Source organism: Gambusia affinis, linkage group LG09 (genome assembly GCF_019740435.1).
Source record: "Gambusia affinis linkage group LG09, SWU_Gaff_1.0, whole genome shotgun sequence".
Classification (NCBI taxonomy): domain Eukaryota; kingdom Metazoa; phylum Chordata; class Actinopteri; order Cyprinodontiformes; family Poeciliidae; genus Gambusia; species Gambusia affinis.
The window spans coordinates 14,313,222-14,330,117 of NC_057876.1; the positions used below are offsets into that span (position 1 = coordinate 14,313,222).

General features: G+C 39.5%; 1 protein-coding gene across 5 annotated transcripts in view; it reads left to right on the forward strand.

The window, feature by feature from the left end:
* Positions 1–16,896, forward strand: part of LOC122836606 (protocadherin alpha-C2-like) — a 189,162-nt gene that overhangs the window by 16,686 nt on the left and 155,580 nt on the right. Inside the window, exon 1 of one of the 5 annotated variants that reach the window (XM_044126263.1) lies at positions 60–2,436. The exons of 1 other annotated variant lie outside the window; for it this stretch is intronic. In XM_044126263.1, coding sequence (XP_043982198.1) covers positions 82–2,436 — 2,355 coding nt within the window. In that variant the 5' untranslated portion in view covers positions 60–81. Of the gene's footprint in view, positions 1–59; positions 2,437–5,740; positions 8,197–8,920; positions 11,283–13,584; positions 16,014–16,896 lie in introns of those variants that run through there. 3 more of the 5 variants (XM_044126264.1, XM_044126267.1, XM_044126266.1) reach the window with 3 other exon arrangements.

A 16,896-nucleotide genomic window follows, 5' to 3' on the forward strand; every position in this document is an offset into this window, starting at 1 on the left:
AGGCTTTGTATTTAACCATAAGAAGCTGTTGTGGTCAACTATATGTAATGCTGTAGCATATTGTTGTCTTGCTGGTGGATAATGGGAACCGGAACGCCGAATCAAATGAGGAATTACGTCTGGTGTGCTTTTCGTTTGACCATATTGCTGTTTGTTGGAAAGCGGGTTTTGGCAGAAACAAGATACTCTGTTGCAGAAGAAGTGAGGGATGGTACCGTTGTGGGTAATGTCGCAAAGGATCTCGGCCTCGAAATGTCCTCTCTGAAGTACCGTCGGCTCCGTGTGGTGTCTGAAAACGATCATGCATTTTTTGACGTAAACCAGGACAACGGGGACCTTTCTGTTGTACGGAAAATCGACCGAGAGGAGCTCTGTCGGGGAAGCGGCGCATGCTTACTGGAACTGAAGATCATCATAGAAAACCCTTTGGAAATACATTACGTTGTAGTCGAAATTAAGGATGTAAATGATCACTCCCCGGTCTTTCCAGAAAAGGAACAGATGTTTGAGATTGGTGAACAAACACTGCCCGGAAGACGATTTCAATTGCACTCTGCCCGTGATCCCGATTCTGGGTCTAACTCCATACGTACGTACATACTGACCTCAAATGAACATTTTGAAATAGACACTCGTGTGAGTGACGACGATAAAATACCGTTTCTGGTGCTAAAAAAGTCCCTAGACAGGGAGCAAAAAAGTCGTCATTTGCTGCATCTAACAGGAGTTGATGGAGGTAAACCTCCACGATCAGGGACGTTAAATATTTCAATTATTGTCCTCGACAGTAATGATAATCGTCCAAAATTTAGTATGGAAACCTATGAAGTTGAAATACAAGAAAACATTCCAGTTGGCACGTCAGTGTTAAGAATAAATGCAACCGATGCAGATGAAGGAGCTAATAGTCAAATTGAATACAATCTTGTAAAAACACTAAAGAAAAATGTCTATGATATTTTTGAACTGGACAAAATAACTGGACATATCAGCGTTAAAGGTGCTGTTGACTATGAAAACAATGACGTTTATAAACTGGATATTGAGGCATCAGATAAAGGAACGCCTCCATTAACAGGTGAGTGCAGAGTTATTGTAAAAATAAAAGATATGAACGATAATCCACCAGAAATTGATATTACATCTCTCTCAAACACGGTGTCTGAAGACTCAAAGCCTGGCACTGTGATTTCTCTGATTAGTGTGAAAGACAAAGATTCAGGTCTCAATGGAAAAATAATGACAAGTATTATATCAGACGTTCCCTTTGAACTGAAGCCTTCTTATAAGGAGAACACATATTCAATTGTAACAAAAGATTATTTGGATCGAGAAGAGATTAATCATTATAATATTACTATAAAAGCAACGGACTATGGTGACCCTCCATTATCAACTGTAAAAACACTCAGCCTACAAGTAACCGACGTAAATGACAACAATCCTCAATTCTCCCTAAATCCAATAAACATTTACCTGCCAGAAAACAATGTCCCTGGAGCTCTCATATTTGGTGTGAGCGCATCTGACAAAGACTTAAGTGATAATGCAGCTATTTCTTATCGCATTGCAAGAGACGGTCACCAGAACGGTGTTATATCCTTCCTAAGTATAAATTCAGAAAATGGAGAAATATCAGCACTTAAAAGTTTTGACTTTGAAACTCTAAAAACTTTCCAGTTCCAAGTTGTCGCCACTGATTCTGGGACTCCGTCACTCAGCAGCAACGTCACAGTGAACGTGTTCATTCTGGATCAGAACGACAACGCTCCAGTCATCCTGTATCCACTCAGCTCCAACGGTTCTGCTGAAGGTGTGGAGGAGATTCCCCGTAATGTGAACACAGGACACTTGGTGACTAAAGTCAGAGCCTATGACGCTGATATAGGATATAATGGCTGGTTGCTGTTTTCACTGCAGGAAGTTACTGACCACAGTCTGTTTGGTTTGGACCGCTACACTGGACAGATCAGAACACTTCGCTCATTCACAGAGACAGACGAGGCTGGACATAAACTGGTCATACTGGTCAAGGATAATGGCAACGTTTCACTCTCAGCAACAGCTACTGTGATTGTTAAACTGGTGGAACCAAAAGAGGCTTTTGCAGCTTCTGATGTTAAAAGTGCAGCAAAGGATGATGAGGGAAATGATGTGACTTTTTATTTGATGATCACGTTGGGCGCCGTTTCTGTTTTATTTATCATCAGTATCATCGTACTGATTGCAATGCAGTGCTCCAAATCTACAGACTATACTTCTAAATATCTCCAAGAGACTAATTATGATGGGACACTTTGTCACAGCATCCAGTACAGATCTGGAGACAAACGGTACATGTTGGTTGGACCCAGAATGAGTATTGGATCTACTATAGTACCTGGAAGTCATGCAAACACACTAGTGCTGCCTGACAGGAGGAGAACATCAGATGAGGTGAGACTAATTTAAAGTCTGAAATAATGTTGGCATGCTGTAATTTGCTTTTTGTAGATATTTAATAGCAAGAAAACATTGCTTTTTTTCTCTCTCTCTTTACATTTTTCATGTGTTTAGAAGAGATCACTTGCAATTTAAATTTTGTTGTGTTTTTTCAGTAGATGTATTAGGTTTTGACACAGTATAATTATTTCTTTTAGGATTTTTGTTTTATAGTGACATTGTAAGATCCAGATTAATTCCTTAAACTCAGAGTTCATCAACACTGGTCCTATGAGCCCACTGTTCTATGTGATTCAAATGTTTTCCTTCTCTTGCACTGCTAATTAAAATTATTGCATTACATAGCATGCCTTGAACTGCTCCACAATCTTGTTGATCACACTTTCATTTAAACCAGATGTGTAGCAACAGTGTAACACCAAACACATGCTGGACTTTGGACACTGGGGAGCAGGGTATCAAGCTCATTTCGCTGTCCATGGTCCTTCCTTGATGTGAAGCTTTTATGAAATACCAGTTCAAAGCAAACACATCACTTCTACCTAGTGATGCTTCTGTGAGGATAAGTTACTTTTGGTTTGAGATTTGCGCTGTTTGAGGTAAACCCGAACAACGGGATTTTATATGTTCACCAGAATATCGACCGAGAGCAGCTGTGTGACAGAAATATTGCATGCATAACTGATCTGAAAATTGTTGTCGAAAATCCACTTGAGGTCCACTATGTCTCTGTCGAAATAATAGATGCAAACGACCATGCGCCGACTTTTGCAGAAAAAGAAAAGATAATAGAAATAGCGGAACAGACAGCTACGGGAACCCGATTTCAATTGCCAGGCGCCCACGATCCAGATGTGGGAACAAATTCCATCCAGCGCTACAAACTGAGTCAAAATGACAATTTCCATTTGGAAATTCGAGACAGAGGTGAGGATAAAATCCCCTTCCTGGTTTTACAGAGGCAACTCGACAGAGAGCAGCGAACAAACCACAGCTTAATTTTAACCGCTATGGATGGAGGGACACCATCACAATCAGCACAACTCAACGTTACGGTGAAAGTTCTTGACACAAACGATAACAGACCTGTTTTTTCAAAAGAGGTTTATTCTTCTGTTTTGCAGGAAAATGTTGTTGTTGATACGGTTGTAATAAAAGTCGAAGCGACTGATCTAGACGAGGGACCTAACGCTGACATAGAGTATGCCTTTGGAACTGATATTAATTCAGACTTGCTAAAACTATTTAGTTTAAACACAAATACAGGAGAAATTCGAGTTAGCGGATTAATTGATTACGAGACGACTAATGTTTACAAATTAGACGTGCAAGCTTCTGACAAAGGCCAGCCACCAATGACCACTGACTGTAGAGTGATAATCAAGATCCAAGATGTTAATGACAATAAGCCTGAGATAGAAATTACATCTTTGTCCAGCCTGGTCCCTGAAGATTCAAAGCATGGCACCGTGATTGCTCTTATTAGTTTTACTGACAGGGATTCTGGTCCTAATGGCAAAGTCCTTTGTCGTCTGACAGATAACGTGCCTTTTGAATTAAAACCATCATATAAAGAAAATATGTACTCATTGGTCACCAAGGCCAATTTGGACAGAGAAACGTTATCATATTATAATATTTCAATAACAGCTACTGACTGCGGCGAACCATCTCTCTCCACAGTGAAAACGTTAATCATTCAGGTGTCGGATGTAAATGACAACGCTCCTGTGTTTTTACAAAACCCTCTTGAGATGTATTTAATGGAAAATAATGCTCCCGGTGAATCTATATTTTCCGTAAGCGCGCTAGATAATGACTTGAACGAAAATGCTGTCCTGTCCTATCGGTTGCTCAAAAGTGAAGGGGGTCACAGGGAAATAACATCATTTTTGAACATACATGCTGATACCGGGCAAATATCAGCAACGAAAAGTTTCGATTTTGAAACTCTGAAAACTTTCCAGTTCCAAGTTGTCGCCACTGATTCTGGGACTCCGTCACTCAGCAGCAACGTCACAGTGAACGTGTTCATTCTGGATCAGAACGACAACGCTCCAGTCATCCTGTATCCACTCAGCTCCAATGGTTCTGCTGAAGGTGTGGAGGAGATTCCCCGTAATGTGAACGCAGGACACTTGGTGACTAAAGTCAGAGCCTATGACGCTGATATAGGATATAATGGCTGGTTGCTGTTTTCACTGCAGGAAGTTACTGACCACAGTCTGTTTGGTTTGGACCGCTACACTGGACAGATCAGAACACTTCGCTCATTCACAGAGACAGACGAGGCTGAACATAAACTGGTCATACTGGTCAAGGATAATGGCAACGTTTCACTCTCAGCAACAGCTACTGTGATTATTAAACTGGTGGAACCAAAAGAGGCGTTTGCAGCTTCTGATGTTAAAAGTGCAGCAACGGAGAATGAGGAGGATAATGTGACTTTTTACCTGATGATCACTTTGGGCGCAGTTTCAGTTTTATTTATCATCAGTATCATCGTGCTGATTGCAATGCAGTGCTCCAAATCTGCAGACTATACTTCTAAATATCTCCAAGAACCTAATTATGATGGGACACTTTGTCACAGCATCCAGTACAGATCTGGAGACAAACGATACATGTTAGTTGGACCCAGAATGAGTATTGGATCTACTATAGTACCTGGAAGTCATGCAAACACACTCATGCTGCCTGACAGAAGGAGAACATCTGAAGAGGTAAGATTAGTAACTGCTTTTATCATTTTGCTATATTTTGTTATGGTTTTAAAAAAGAGAAACTGTTTTCCTTTGACACCGAATTTCTGATGAAAACCAAATATTTTCCTCCATAATTTCCTATTGTTGAAGGTTAGAAAGGTTTTTTAGTTTGCCAGTTTTTGTTTTGTTTTGTTTTGTTTTGTTTTGTTTTCAGCAAAATCCAAACAGGTAATTTCACGTGGTTGTCACCATGTTCTTTGTCGGTGCGGTCTTTGCTGTCCATGGTGCTGAAATCAAGCTGCTCTATAATGAGTGTTTTAAACAGCTTTCACCAGCTTTGCAATGCTACAAAAGTAGAGTGAACATACAGACAGTAACTGAATGCGTTTCGTGACTCAAGACACCCAAAGTCAGTTCTTTTAATACGACTTTATATGTACATAATAATTATACAAGACATGCTTGTTCTCACTGAAGTCCTCTGGGTGTCACTATCCGTTTGGAAAATCCTTAAGCAATCCTTCCCACCCCTTTAGAGCCTTTTCTCTTTTTTGTCTCAGTGTATCGCATCAGGACAATAAGCCACACCAGTCTGTAAAATGGGCTTTTGATTCTGAAAGTATGCTAAGCTTGATTTATTGCTACAGTCGTTTAATGAAGAGTCAACTGGGATTACACGTATTGCTGTATTAAAATGGACTTCTACAGGAAATCTCGGAGAAGGGATGGCTTCTGGCTCGCTTTTTATTTCGCTTTGCTCCTTTTATCAGAGAAAGAAGCTTCTGCTCAGATACGGTACTCGGTCCCAGAGGAGGTAAAAGACGGAACTGTTGTTGGCAATGTGGCGAAGGACCTCGGACTGGATATCAGCTTTTTAACTGAACGCCGATTTCGTGTTGTACCAGAACGTAAGGATCCTATTTTTGATGTAAACCAGAATAATGGGGCGCTGTACGTCATTAGCCATATTGACCGGGAGGAGCTCTGTAAAGACAGCGGTTCATGTATTGTAGAGCAAAAAATCCTGGTTGAGAATCCCTTGGAAATGCACTATGTCACTGTAGAAATTACTGATGTTAATGACCATTTTCCTAGTTTTCCTGAAAAACAGCAAACAATAGAAATAGCGGAACATACGCTTCCCGGAAGGAGATTTCAGCTACACAACGCTCACGATCCAGACGCCGGAATAAACTCAGTTCGTACATACACTTTAACAACAAATGAATATTTTGACATAAACATACGTCAAAGCGATACAGGAATGATTCCATTTTTGATCCTAAAGAAATCGTTAGACAGGGAACAAAAAAACAAACACGAATTAATGGTGACAGCTGTCGATGGAGGTAAACCTCCGAAGTCCGGGAAATTAAATATCAACATTGTTGTTTTGGACAACAATGATAACCGTCCAATATTCAGTCAGGAGATTTATCAATTGTCAATACAAGAAAATATTCCTCTCGGTACAACAGTGTTAAAAATGAATGCGACTGATGTCGATGAAGGAGTCAACGGGGAAATTGAGTACAACCTTGGAAAAACATTATTACGCAAAGTGTTTGATATTTTTGAATTGGACAAAGAAAAAGGAGAAATAGTCGTAAAGGGTTTAGTGGATTATGAAGAAAAAAATGTGTATGAACTGGATGTTGAGGCATCAGACAAGGGGACACCGCCATTAACGGGTGAGTGTCGATTGATATTGAAGATTTTAGACGTAAATGATAATCCACCCGAAATTCAAATCACTTCTCTGTCAAATACTGTATCTGAAGATGCAAAACGGGGTACAGTTATATCATTACTTAGTTTTTCCGATAAAGATTCCGGTATGAATGGAAAAATAATAGCAAATATAATGAATGATGTACCTTTTGAATTAAAGCCGTCTTATAAAGAAAACATATATTCAGTTGTTGTCAAAGATAATTTGGACAGAGAGGAAGTGTCAGATTATGACATCCAAATAAAAATCACTGACTGTGGTGACCCTCCATTATCTACTATTAAAAGCATAAAAATTCAAGTTTCGGACATAAATGACAACACTCCTCAGTTTTCCTATAACATATTACAAATTTACATAGCGGAAAATAACGTTGCAGGAAGTTCAATATATTCCGTTAGCGCAACAGACAATGATTTGAATGAAAACGCAGCCATTTCATACAGTATCCGTAGAGAAATAAATGAAAATAGTGCAGCATCCTTTTTAAACATCAACTCGGAAAATGGAGAAATAACAGCCCTAAAGAGTTTTGACTTTGAAACTCTGAAAACTTTCCAGTTCCAAGTTGTCGCCACCGATTCTGGGACTCCGTCACTGTGCAGCAACGTCACAGTGAACGTGTTCATTCTGGATCAGAACGACAACGCTCCAGTTATCCTGTATCCACTCAGCTCCAATGGTTCTGCTGAAGGTGTGGAGGAGATTCCCCGTAATGTGAACGCAGGACACTTGGTGACTAAAGTCAGAGCCTATGACGCTGATATAGGATATAATGGCTGGTTGCTGTTTTCACTGCAGGAAGTTACTGACCACAGTCTGTTTGGTTTGGACCGCTACACTGGACAGATCAGAACACTTCGCTCATTCACAGAGACAGACGAGGCTGAACATAAACTGGTCATACTGGTCAAGGATAATGGCAACGTTTCACTCTCAGCAACAGCTACTGTGATTGTTAAACTGGTGGAACCAAAAGAGGCTTTTGCAGCTTCTGATGTTAAAAGTGCAGCAACGGAGAATGAGGATGATCATGTGACTTTTTACCTAATGATCACTTTGGGTGCAGTTTCAGTTCTGTTTATCATCAGTATCATTGTGCTGATTGCAATGCAGTGCTCCAAATCTACAGACTATACTTCTAAATATCTGCAAGAGACTAATTATGATGGGACACTTTGTCACAGCATCCAGTACAGATCTGGAGACAAACGCTACATGTTAGTTGGACCCAGAATGAGTATTGGATCTACTATAGTACCTGGAAGTCATGCAAACACACTAGTGCTACCTGACAGGAGGAGAACATCTGAGGAGGTAAGTAATTTATTCTCTTTTCATTTGGATGCGTTTGGTGCATCCTATCGGACAGATTACCTACACTTGTAGAGATTTGTTAATCTGCCATAAAGATATATTGATATTTTCTTTGTGTGTGTGTGTGTGTGATTTGTTTTGTCACCAAGTACGGGAGTGGGAACTATTCTGTGTCAGCACAACCTGTCAAACAATTTCAAGTTGGATATCTTTGGGAATTTTTACTGAAACTGAAGGAGCAGCTAAACTTTAGTCTTGTGTTGTTTCATGTAGTCCTATTGATGTCCTTTAAACATTGGTAATATGCACAAATTACTGATTTAACGAATTTATAACTAACCTCGTAACCTTCATTTTTCCAGCATCTAAGCAATTTTTTTTTAATCGCTCACCTTTTCTGGCATAATCATGTCGCTCGTTTTTTTCTTCGTTCTTAACCGCACGTCGTTTACTATTATGTGCAACTAATAAGGGATTAGGATATACACTGTTAAATTTGCATGATTGTATTTATAGCGGACTAAATTAAATAGTATTCAATGCTTCCCTCTTGGTGTCACTACAACACAGCAAACCGCTAAGATTCAGGGTTCCTCCCACTAGTAAAATCTTTTGTTAGGTAGCTGTTAGCCGGAGATGTAGGCAACATAAGCGGAAGGGACGGGGGATATCATATCTGCATCGGATTTGGAAACTGGAACTGACACAGAAAAAAGAACAAAAGTGGACGCGTGAGGCTGGAAACAATGGCGAGAGTGTTTAGATCACCTAATCGTGGCTGGTTTGGTTTTTATTTCGCCGTACTGCTGATTGTCGCGGAACAAGTTCTGGCTGAACTGAGGTACTCCATCCCAGAGGAGGTAAACGAAGGAACCGCTGTGGGATATATTGCCAAAGATCTTGGTTTGGATAAAGCCTCATTGGTTGATCGTCGGTTTCGTGTTGTGCCTGGATCCAAGGAGGCATATTTCGAGGTGAATTCAGACAACGGCGCTTTACAGGTTCGTAGAAAAATTGACAGAGAGGAAATTTGTCACGGCAGTGGCGCATGCCTAATGGAGCTGAAGATTCTCGTTGAAAACCCCTTGGAGATGCACCATGTTGTTGTCGATATAGCAGATGTAAATGATCATTATCCCAGCTTTTCTGAAAGCGAACAAACGTTTGAAATAGGAGAACAGTCATCACTAGGAACAAGATTTCAGCTGGATGCGGCCCGTGATCCGGATGCTGGAATAAACTCCATCCGCACGTACACATTAACATCAAATGAGCATTTTGATATTGAGGTAATCCAGAGCGAGGAGGAGAAAGTGCCATATTTAGTATTAAAAAAATCCTTAGACAGAGAGCAAAAGAAAAAGCACGTGTTTGTTTTAACAGCGGCCGACGGAGGCAAACCTCCAAAATCGGCGACACTTAATATTTCTATTATTGTCCTTGATAGTAATGACAACCGCCCAGCATTCAATAAAGAGATTTATCAAATTGAAATTCAAGAAAATGCATTACTTGGCACAACTCTTACAACATTAAATGCAACAGATCCGGATGAAGGAACAAATGGGGAGATAGAGTACAGCCTTAGCAAAACACTGCCGCGTAAATCATATGAAGTATTCCGGTTAGATAGCGTGAGTGGAGAAATAACACTGGAAAATGCTCTAGATTTTGAGGATTCTGACACTTTTAAGCTAGATGTTCAAGCATCTGACAAAGGACAGCCTCCACTTATAGGGCGATGCAGAGTTATTATAAAGATAAAAGACGTGAATGATAACGCTCCGGAAATAGAGGTCACGTCACTTTCAGACACTGTCTCTGAAGACTCAAAGCCTGGTACAGTGATTTCACTTATTAGTGTAACGGATAAAGATTCAAGTGTCAACGGAAAGGTGATAGTGCAGATAGCCGGCAATGTGCCCTTTGAGCTAAAGCCTTCCTACAAGGAGAACATTTATTCGGTTGTCACCAAAGATGTTCTGGACAGAGAAAAGGAGCAACAATACGAAATAACAATAAGAGGAACGGATTGCGGCGAACCTCCATTATCTGCGGTTAAAGTTCTCAGAATTCAAATATCAGATGTGAATGATAACAGTCCACAATTCTCACAAAACCCGTTACAATTTTACCTGAAAGAGAACAACGTTGCTGGCGCTTCAATTTTCTCAGTAAGTGCAACAGATAACGATGTCAATAAAAACGCAGCTGTGGTATATAATATAGTCAGACAAAATGACGTAACGAGCTTCTTGAATGTCAATTCTGATACCGGGCAAATATCAGCTCTTAAAAGTTTCGACTTTGAAACTCTGAAAACCTTCCAGTTCCAAGTTGTCGCCACTGATTCTGGGACTCCGTCACTCAGCAGCAACGTCACAGTGAACGTGTTCATTCTGGATCAGAACGACAACGCTCCAGTCATCCTGTATCCACTCAGCTCCAACGGTTCTGCTGAAGGTGTGGAGGAGATTCCCCGTAATGTGAACGCAGGACACTTGGTGACTAAAGTCAGAGCCTATGACGCTGATATAGGATATAATGGCTGGTTGCTGTTTTCACTGCAGGAAGTTACTGACCACAGTCTGTTTGGTTTGGACCGCTACACTGGACAGATCAGAACACTTCGCTCATTCACAGAGACAGACGAGGCTGAACATAAACTGGTCATACTGGTCAAGGATAATGGCAACGTTTCACTCTCAGCAACAGCTACTGTGATTGTTAAACTGGTGGAACCAAAAGAGGCTTTTGCAGCTTCTGATGTTAAAAGTGCAACAACGGAGAATGAGGATGATCATGTGACTTTTTATTTGATGATCACTTTGGGTGCAGTTTCAGTTTTATTTATCATCAGTATCATCGTGCTGATTGCAATGCAGTGCTCCAAATCCACAGAATATACTTCTAAATATCTGCAAGAGACAAATTATGATGGGACACTTTGTCACAGCATCCAGTACAGATCTGGAGACAAACGGTACATGTTGGTTGGACCCAGAATGAGTATTGGATCTACTATAGTACCTGGAAGTCATGCAAACACACTAGTGCTGCCGGATAGGAGGAGAACATCTGAAGAGGTAGGCAATGTACTTTAATTTATTTACTTATTCGGGTTCCTGTTTTTTTTTTTTTTTTTTTTTTTTTTTTAACATAGTTATTGCTATTATATAGTTGATAATTAAATTTTTAGACAAAATATACTGTTTTATTTTTTTTTATTAATTTCGTCACAGTTTTTCTGCACAGGTTTAAACTGCCAAATATACCTTACGTTGCTAACAGAGCAAAACTGTCATAAGAAAATTTTTGAAGCAAGCAGTTTTAAAGCATATTTCAGGACATGACATTTGCCTGAATTTTTTTAATTATTATTATTTTAATCAACATTCAGTTTCATAATTTTTTTTAAACAGTCACGCCACATTGCACTTTCGTTGTGCATCGATGAAGGCAACGTAATCCACCAAAACTCCAATAACTTGTAAACGCAGATTTTTACCGTACTTTATTAATTTTTCACAGCCACACACGTTCTTCATAAGTTAGCATGCACGTTGCAAAAACAACTTAACATAAATTTCTTTCGTTCAGCGAATTGTCAAAATAGCGTCAGACTCTGTTCCTGGTACTGACGTAAACTGCTTCGTCAGAGAAAGAGGAACAAGATAAAATCTGAGAGACAGATCAGACAGAACATCAACGGATCGAACTAATTCAAGGCAATGGTAACGCTCACTCTGTAAAAGCTGCTATAATTATGAACCTGGTTTTGTTTGGTCTGCAGCAAAGGATGACGAGGTTAAATATGTAATTTTTTGTGACTGATGATCACTTAAATGTAAAATTGTTCTATAATCATTTTCTTCATCCTGTTTACAATGCATTTCCATATCTGCAGACTTCATTTGATTTTTCATCTTAAAGACTTTTCACTTTGCACCATACAGTATCTGACTTGGTTGTAATTGTTTTTTCACTTTAAAGTTTTATCAGATTGGATTTCTGATATTCACGGCCACGTAAAACGCGATTGACGTTTATTTTCCAATGGCAAGTTTCACTGTGTCTGGTTCGGCTGGAGCGTCACGTGACGCTCTGCTACTTTGTGTAATGGTTGTGAATATGGGCAGGAACTCGGGAGGGATGCGAGTTCGCAAAAGCTGTAGTCGATTCTCCGAGGATGTTTGCAGCTACATTCAGCAATGGAGAAAGTTGTAGTTTTGAAGAGCTCAAACGAACTAATTTTTATTATTATTATTTTTGTTTTATGGGAATGCCCTGCTGACCCAAACATAAAGAAAACAGTTCAGATTAGCCTATTATTTTGCTCCATATTAAATTCATAAGTACGCTCCGTCACACTGAGCAGTTCTGTGATATCAGACGGTATGTCCGGTGGTCCATTGTGGTGGTTGAGAAGTTGTTGTTTGGATTCTTCCGTGACCTGTATCACTGGTCAATCAATGAGTTGATTGAGTCAAGCAATATGTGGCTTGACCCGGCTTGTATTACCCCGGAGGTGAGAAGAAAACGGGCACGAGCGAAGCAGGATGTGCTAATAGCGCTTTAATCTGGCCGGGTGGACTGGATCAGAACACAGTTAAAGTCATGCCTTTTATTGATTGCTGACAGGTTCAGAAGTTTCATTTTTCATGTTTTCCACGTCCTTGAACTGTAGATATTCACAAGTAAATACAATCTGTGCGAGACATTTCAATGAGCAGTTGTAATTAATTTATTTTACATGTGTTAAGGACACTGCAATGCATCAAGGTGCATTTTCAAACAGAATCTAAAAATACGTTTTATGATTTTTTGCGATTTTGACTTTAACAATTGAAACAATCGTTAAAGTAAGCAAGTAGTGCACTGGTTGAGAAACGCAACTGTGTAATAAGAGACATTAGCTGTCTCTGGTGCTGAAATACATATTTGCAATGAGGTTAAAATGAAAGACGGTTTGCACTTCACAGATCTATTTTTTCCCCCTCATCGTTTTCTGAGAGATCGAAACTTAACTGCAATGCGTGCGTCGCTGGTATTGCAAGCTGAAGACATATTCCAAGTTATGCATTAAAAAAGGAAAACGAAAAAACATTTATCTTAAGGTAATGGGAAACTAATACATTATTGTCTTTATGCATTTACTAGATTAATTAGAATGTTTAATAGTTGTATTCATGCCTTGACTTTTGGAACTACATAACGCATGTCTTTCAGCAGCGTGTTACAGGAAACAAAGCTTCTTCAAATACTGGTCTGTAATGTCCACTTGGTGTCGTTGCTATACAACATTCCTGATTTAGACTGTCCCTAGACTGTCTTTCATCAAATCTTTTGTTTGTTGCTGCACAGCGGATGGTAGATCGGATGGAAGAAGCTAGCAAACCTAGCCCACAATCTGAATTAGAAAATTAATCCATGGACAAAAAGAGGAAAACGTAATATGCTGAGAAATAATGGCGACCTGGAGACGATCGAATGACCACAGTTGGCCTGTTTTTCTTTTACACCTTCTTCTGATTTTCGCGAAGCAAGCTGCGGCTGAACTGAGGTACTCCGTTCCAGAGGAGGTGAAGGAGGGAACCGTCGTTGGAAATATTGCCAAGGATCTTGGTCTGGAGAAAGCACATTTAACTGATCGGCGCCTGCGTCTTGTTTCGGGATCTGAAAATGTGCTTTTCAGTGTTAACACGAATAACGGCGCCTTACAGGTTCGTAGAAAAATTGACAGAGAGGAGATATGTCACGGTGGTGGTGTATGCTTAATGGAGCTAAAGATCATTGTTGAAAGCCCGCTAGAAATGCACCATGTTGTTGTGGAAGTTACAGATGTCAATGACCACTCCCCAAGGTTCCTAGATAAAGAGCAGCATTTTGAAATTGCCGAACATACTGCTGTCGAAACACGATTTCAGCTGCAAGCGGCCACTGACCCCGATATAGGCGGGAATTCAATCCGCACGTACACGTTATCATCAAATGATTATTTTGATATAGATGTAAGTCAAAGCGACGAAGACAAAATACCATTTTTAGTTCTAAAGAAACCTCTAGACAGGGAAAAAAGAAAGAAACTTCTGCTATCAGTTACAGCAATTGATGGAGGAAAACCTCCGAGATCAGCGACACTTAATGTTTCAGTCTCTGTGCTTGATAGCAACGATAACCGCCCGTCCTTCAGCCAGGATGTTTACCAAGTACAGATATATGAAAATGTATCAGTTGGCACTGTTGTTACAAGAGTTAATGCAACAGATCCAGACGAGGGAAATAACGGAGAAATTCAATACAGTTTTGCTAAGGCGTTACAACCAAAAATACATGAAACATTTGAAATAAACTCATTAACAGGGGAAATTAAATTAAAAGCACTTCTTGATTTTGAGGAATTTGAAATTTACAAAATTGACATTGAAGCATCAGACAAGGGAACGCCTCCTTTAACAGGGAGATGTAGAGTAGTTGTGAAGATAAAGGATGTAAACGATAACTCACCACGGATAGATGTCACATCTCTGTCAAATACTATATCAGAAGATTCAAAACCGGGAACAACGATTTCTCTTATCAGTGTAACAGATAAAGACTCTGATGTTAATGGAAAGATTATCTCACGTATACTTAATGATGTACCTTTTGAATTGAAGCCATCCTATAAGGAAAACATGTATTCACTTGTTACAAAAGAACATTTAGATAGAGAGAAGGTTTCTCTTTACGAAATATTAATACAAGCCAGTGATTGCGGTAATCCACCTTTAATTACGGTGAAAACACTCAGTATTCAGGTTTCTGATGTGAATGACAACAGTCCTCGTTTTGAGAAAAGCACATTGCAGTTTTATTTATCAGAAAATAATGCTGCTGGGGCAACAGTGTTTTCTGTAAGCGCGACAGACATTGATATGAACGAAAATTCCGCTATTTCTTATCATATTGTGAGAGAAGGGAGTCGAGATGATGTGACGGCATTTTTGAATATCAACTCAGAAAATGGACAAATAGCAGCGCTAAAGAGTTTTGACTTTGAGACTCTAAAATCTTTCCAGTTCCAAGTTGTCGCCACTGATTCTGGGACTCCGTCACTGAGCAGTAACGTCACAGTGAACGTGTTCATTCTGGATCAGAACGACAACGCTCCAGTCATCCTGTATCCACTCAGCTCCAATGGTTCTGCTGAAGGTGTGGAGGAGATTCCCCGTAATGTGAACGCAGGACACTTGGTGACTAAGGTCAGAGCCTATGACGCTGATATAGGATATAATGGCTGGTTGCTGTTTTCACTGCAGGAAGTTACTGACCACAGTCTGTTTGGTTTGGACCGCTACACTGGACAGATCAGAACACTTCGCTCATTCACAGAGACAGACGAGGCTGAACATAAACTGGTCATACTGGTCAAGGATAATGGCAACGTTTCACTCTCAGCAACAGCTACTGTGATTGTTAAACTGGTGGAACCAAAAGAGGCTTTTGCAGCTTCTGATGTTAAAAGTGCAGCAACGGAGAATGAGGAGGATAATATGACTTTTTACCTAATGATCACGTTGGGAGCTGTTTCTATTCTGTTTATCATCAGTATCATCGTACTGATTGCAATGCAGTGCTCCAAATCTACAGACTATACTTCTAAATATCTCCAAGAGACTAATTATGATGGGACACTTTGTCACAGCATCCAGTACAGATCTGGAGACAAACGATATATGTTGGTTGGACCCAGAATGAGTATTGGATCTACTATAGTACCTGGAAGTCATGCAAACACGTTGGTGCTGCCTGACAGGAGGAGAACATCTGAAGAGGTAAGAACATATCTACTCAGACATTGCAAGTTTGGAATGAAATGCTGTGTTTTTCTTTTTCTTCTTTTTTAATGATCTTTTCGGATGAGATCTAGAATATTTGAGAAGTTATCTCATTTTTGTTTCAATGCAATATAAAGCATTATGGGTCTGTTGCTGTTCCTTGGTATGGATTAAAAAAAAACCCTATTTGATTAAAGATCGAAAAAGTTATTTACATATCTGGAATACTTTCAATAGATCATTTTGTTTGTTCCTCACAAGGTCTCAGTATACTGATAGTAAAATGCTTTATACATTTTACTCTGGCTGTTTGGGATGCAGAAACCATCTTCTTCATTCAAGCTACGCATTTTGTTGATGATATCTGGAGAACTGAAAAGGGACCAGTTGATTTAGCTGATTCACTAAGATTGTTGTGTTGTTGATCATTGTGTTACAGCATACAGTTTAGATTTGCAGGCAAACTACATGTTAGTTGAACCCCAGATGAGCATGTAATGTACTATAGTATTGAAAAATCATGCAAATATACTGGTGCTACCTGAAAGGAAGTACAGCTGAAGTGGCAGCCTGTGCAATTAGAAACTTCAGCTTATTTCAGTTTTGACTCCTTTCACTTACCAACTTTTCCTGTTACTAATTCCCTCTGTATATTCATTGCAATAATAGATTGGGAAAAATAAAGTTTTAGACTTGGAATTTTTGCTCTTTATCTGAAGAGTCATTCATTTCCTTGTTCATTTCCTTTTTTACGCAGACCTCTGAACTCAGGCTTCTTTTTGCAATTATCATAATACTTGAGTGCTTTTTAAAACAATATTATTTAGCTTAAAGCATTTAAAAGACAGTTTATTTTTTAACATTTCCTAGAAATGTATTT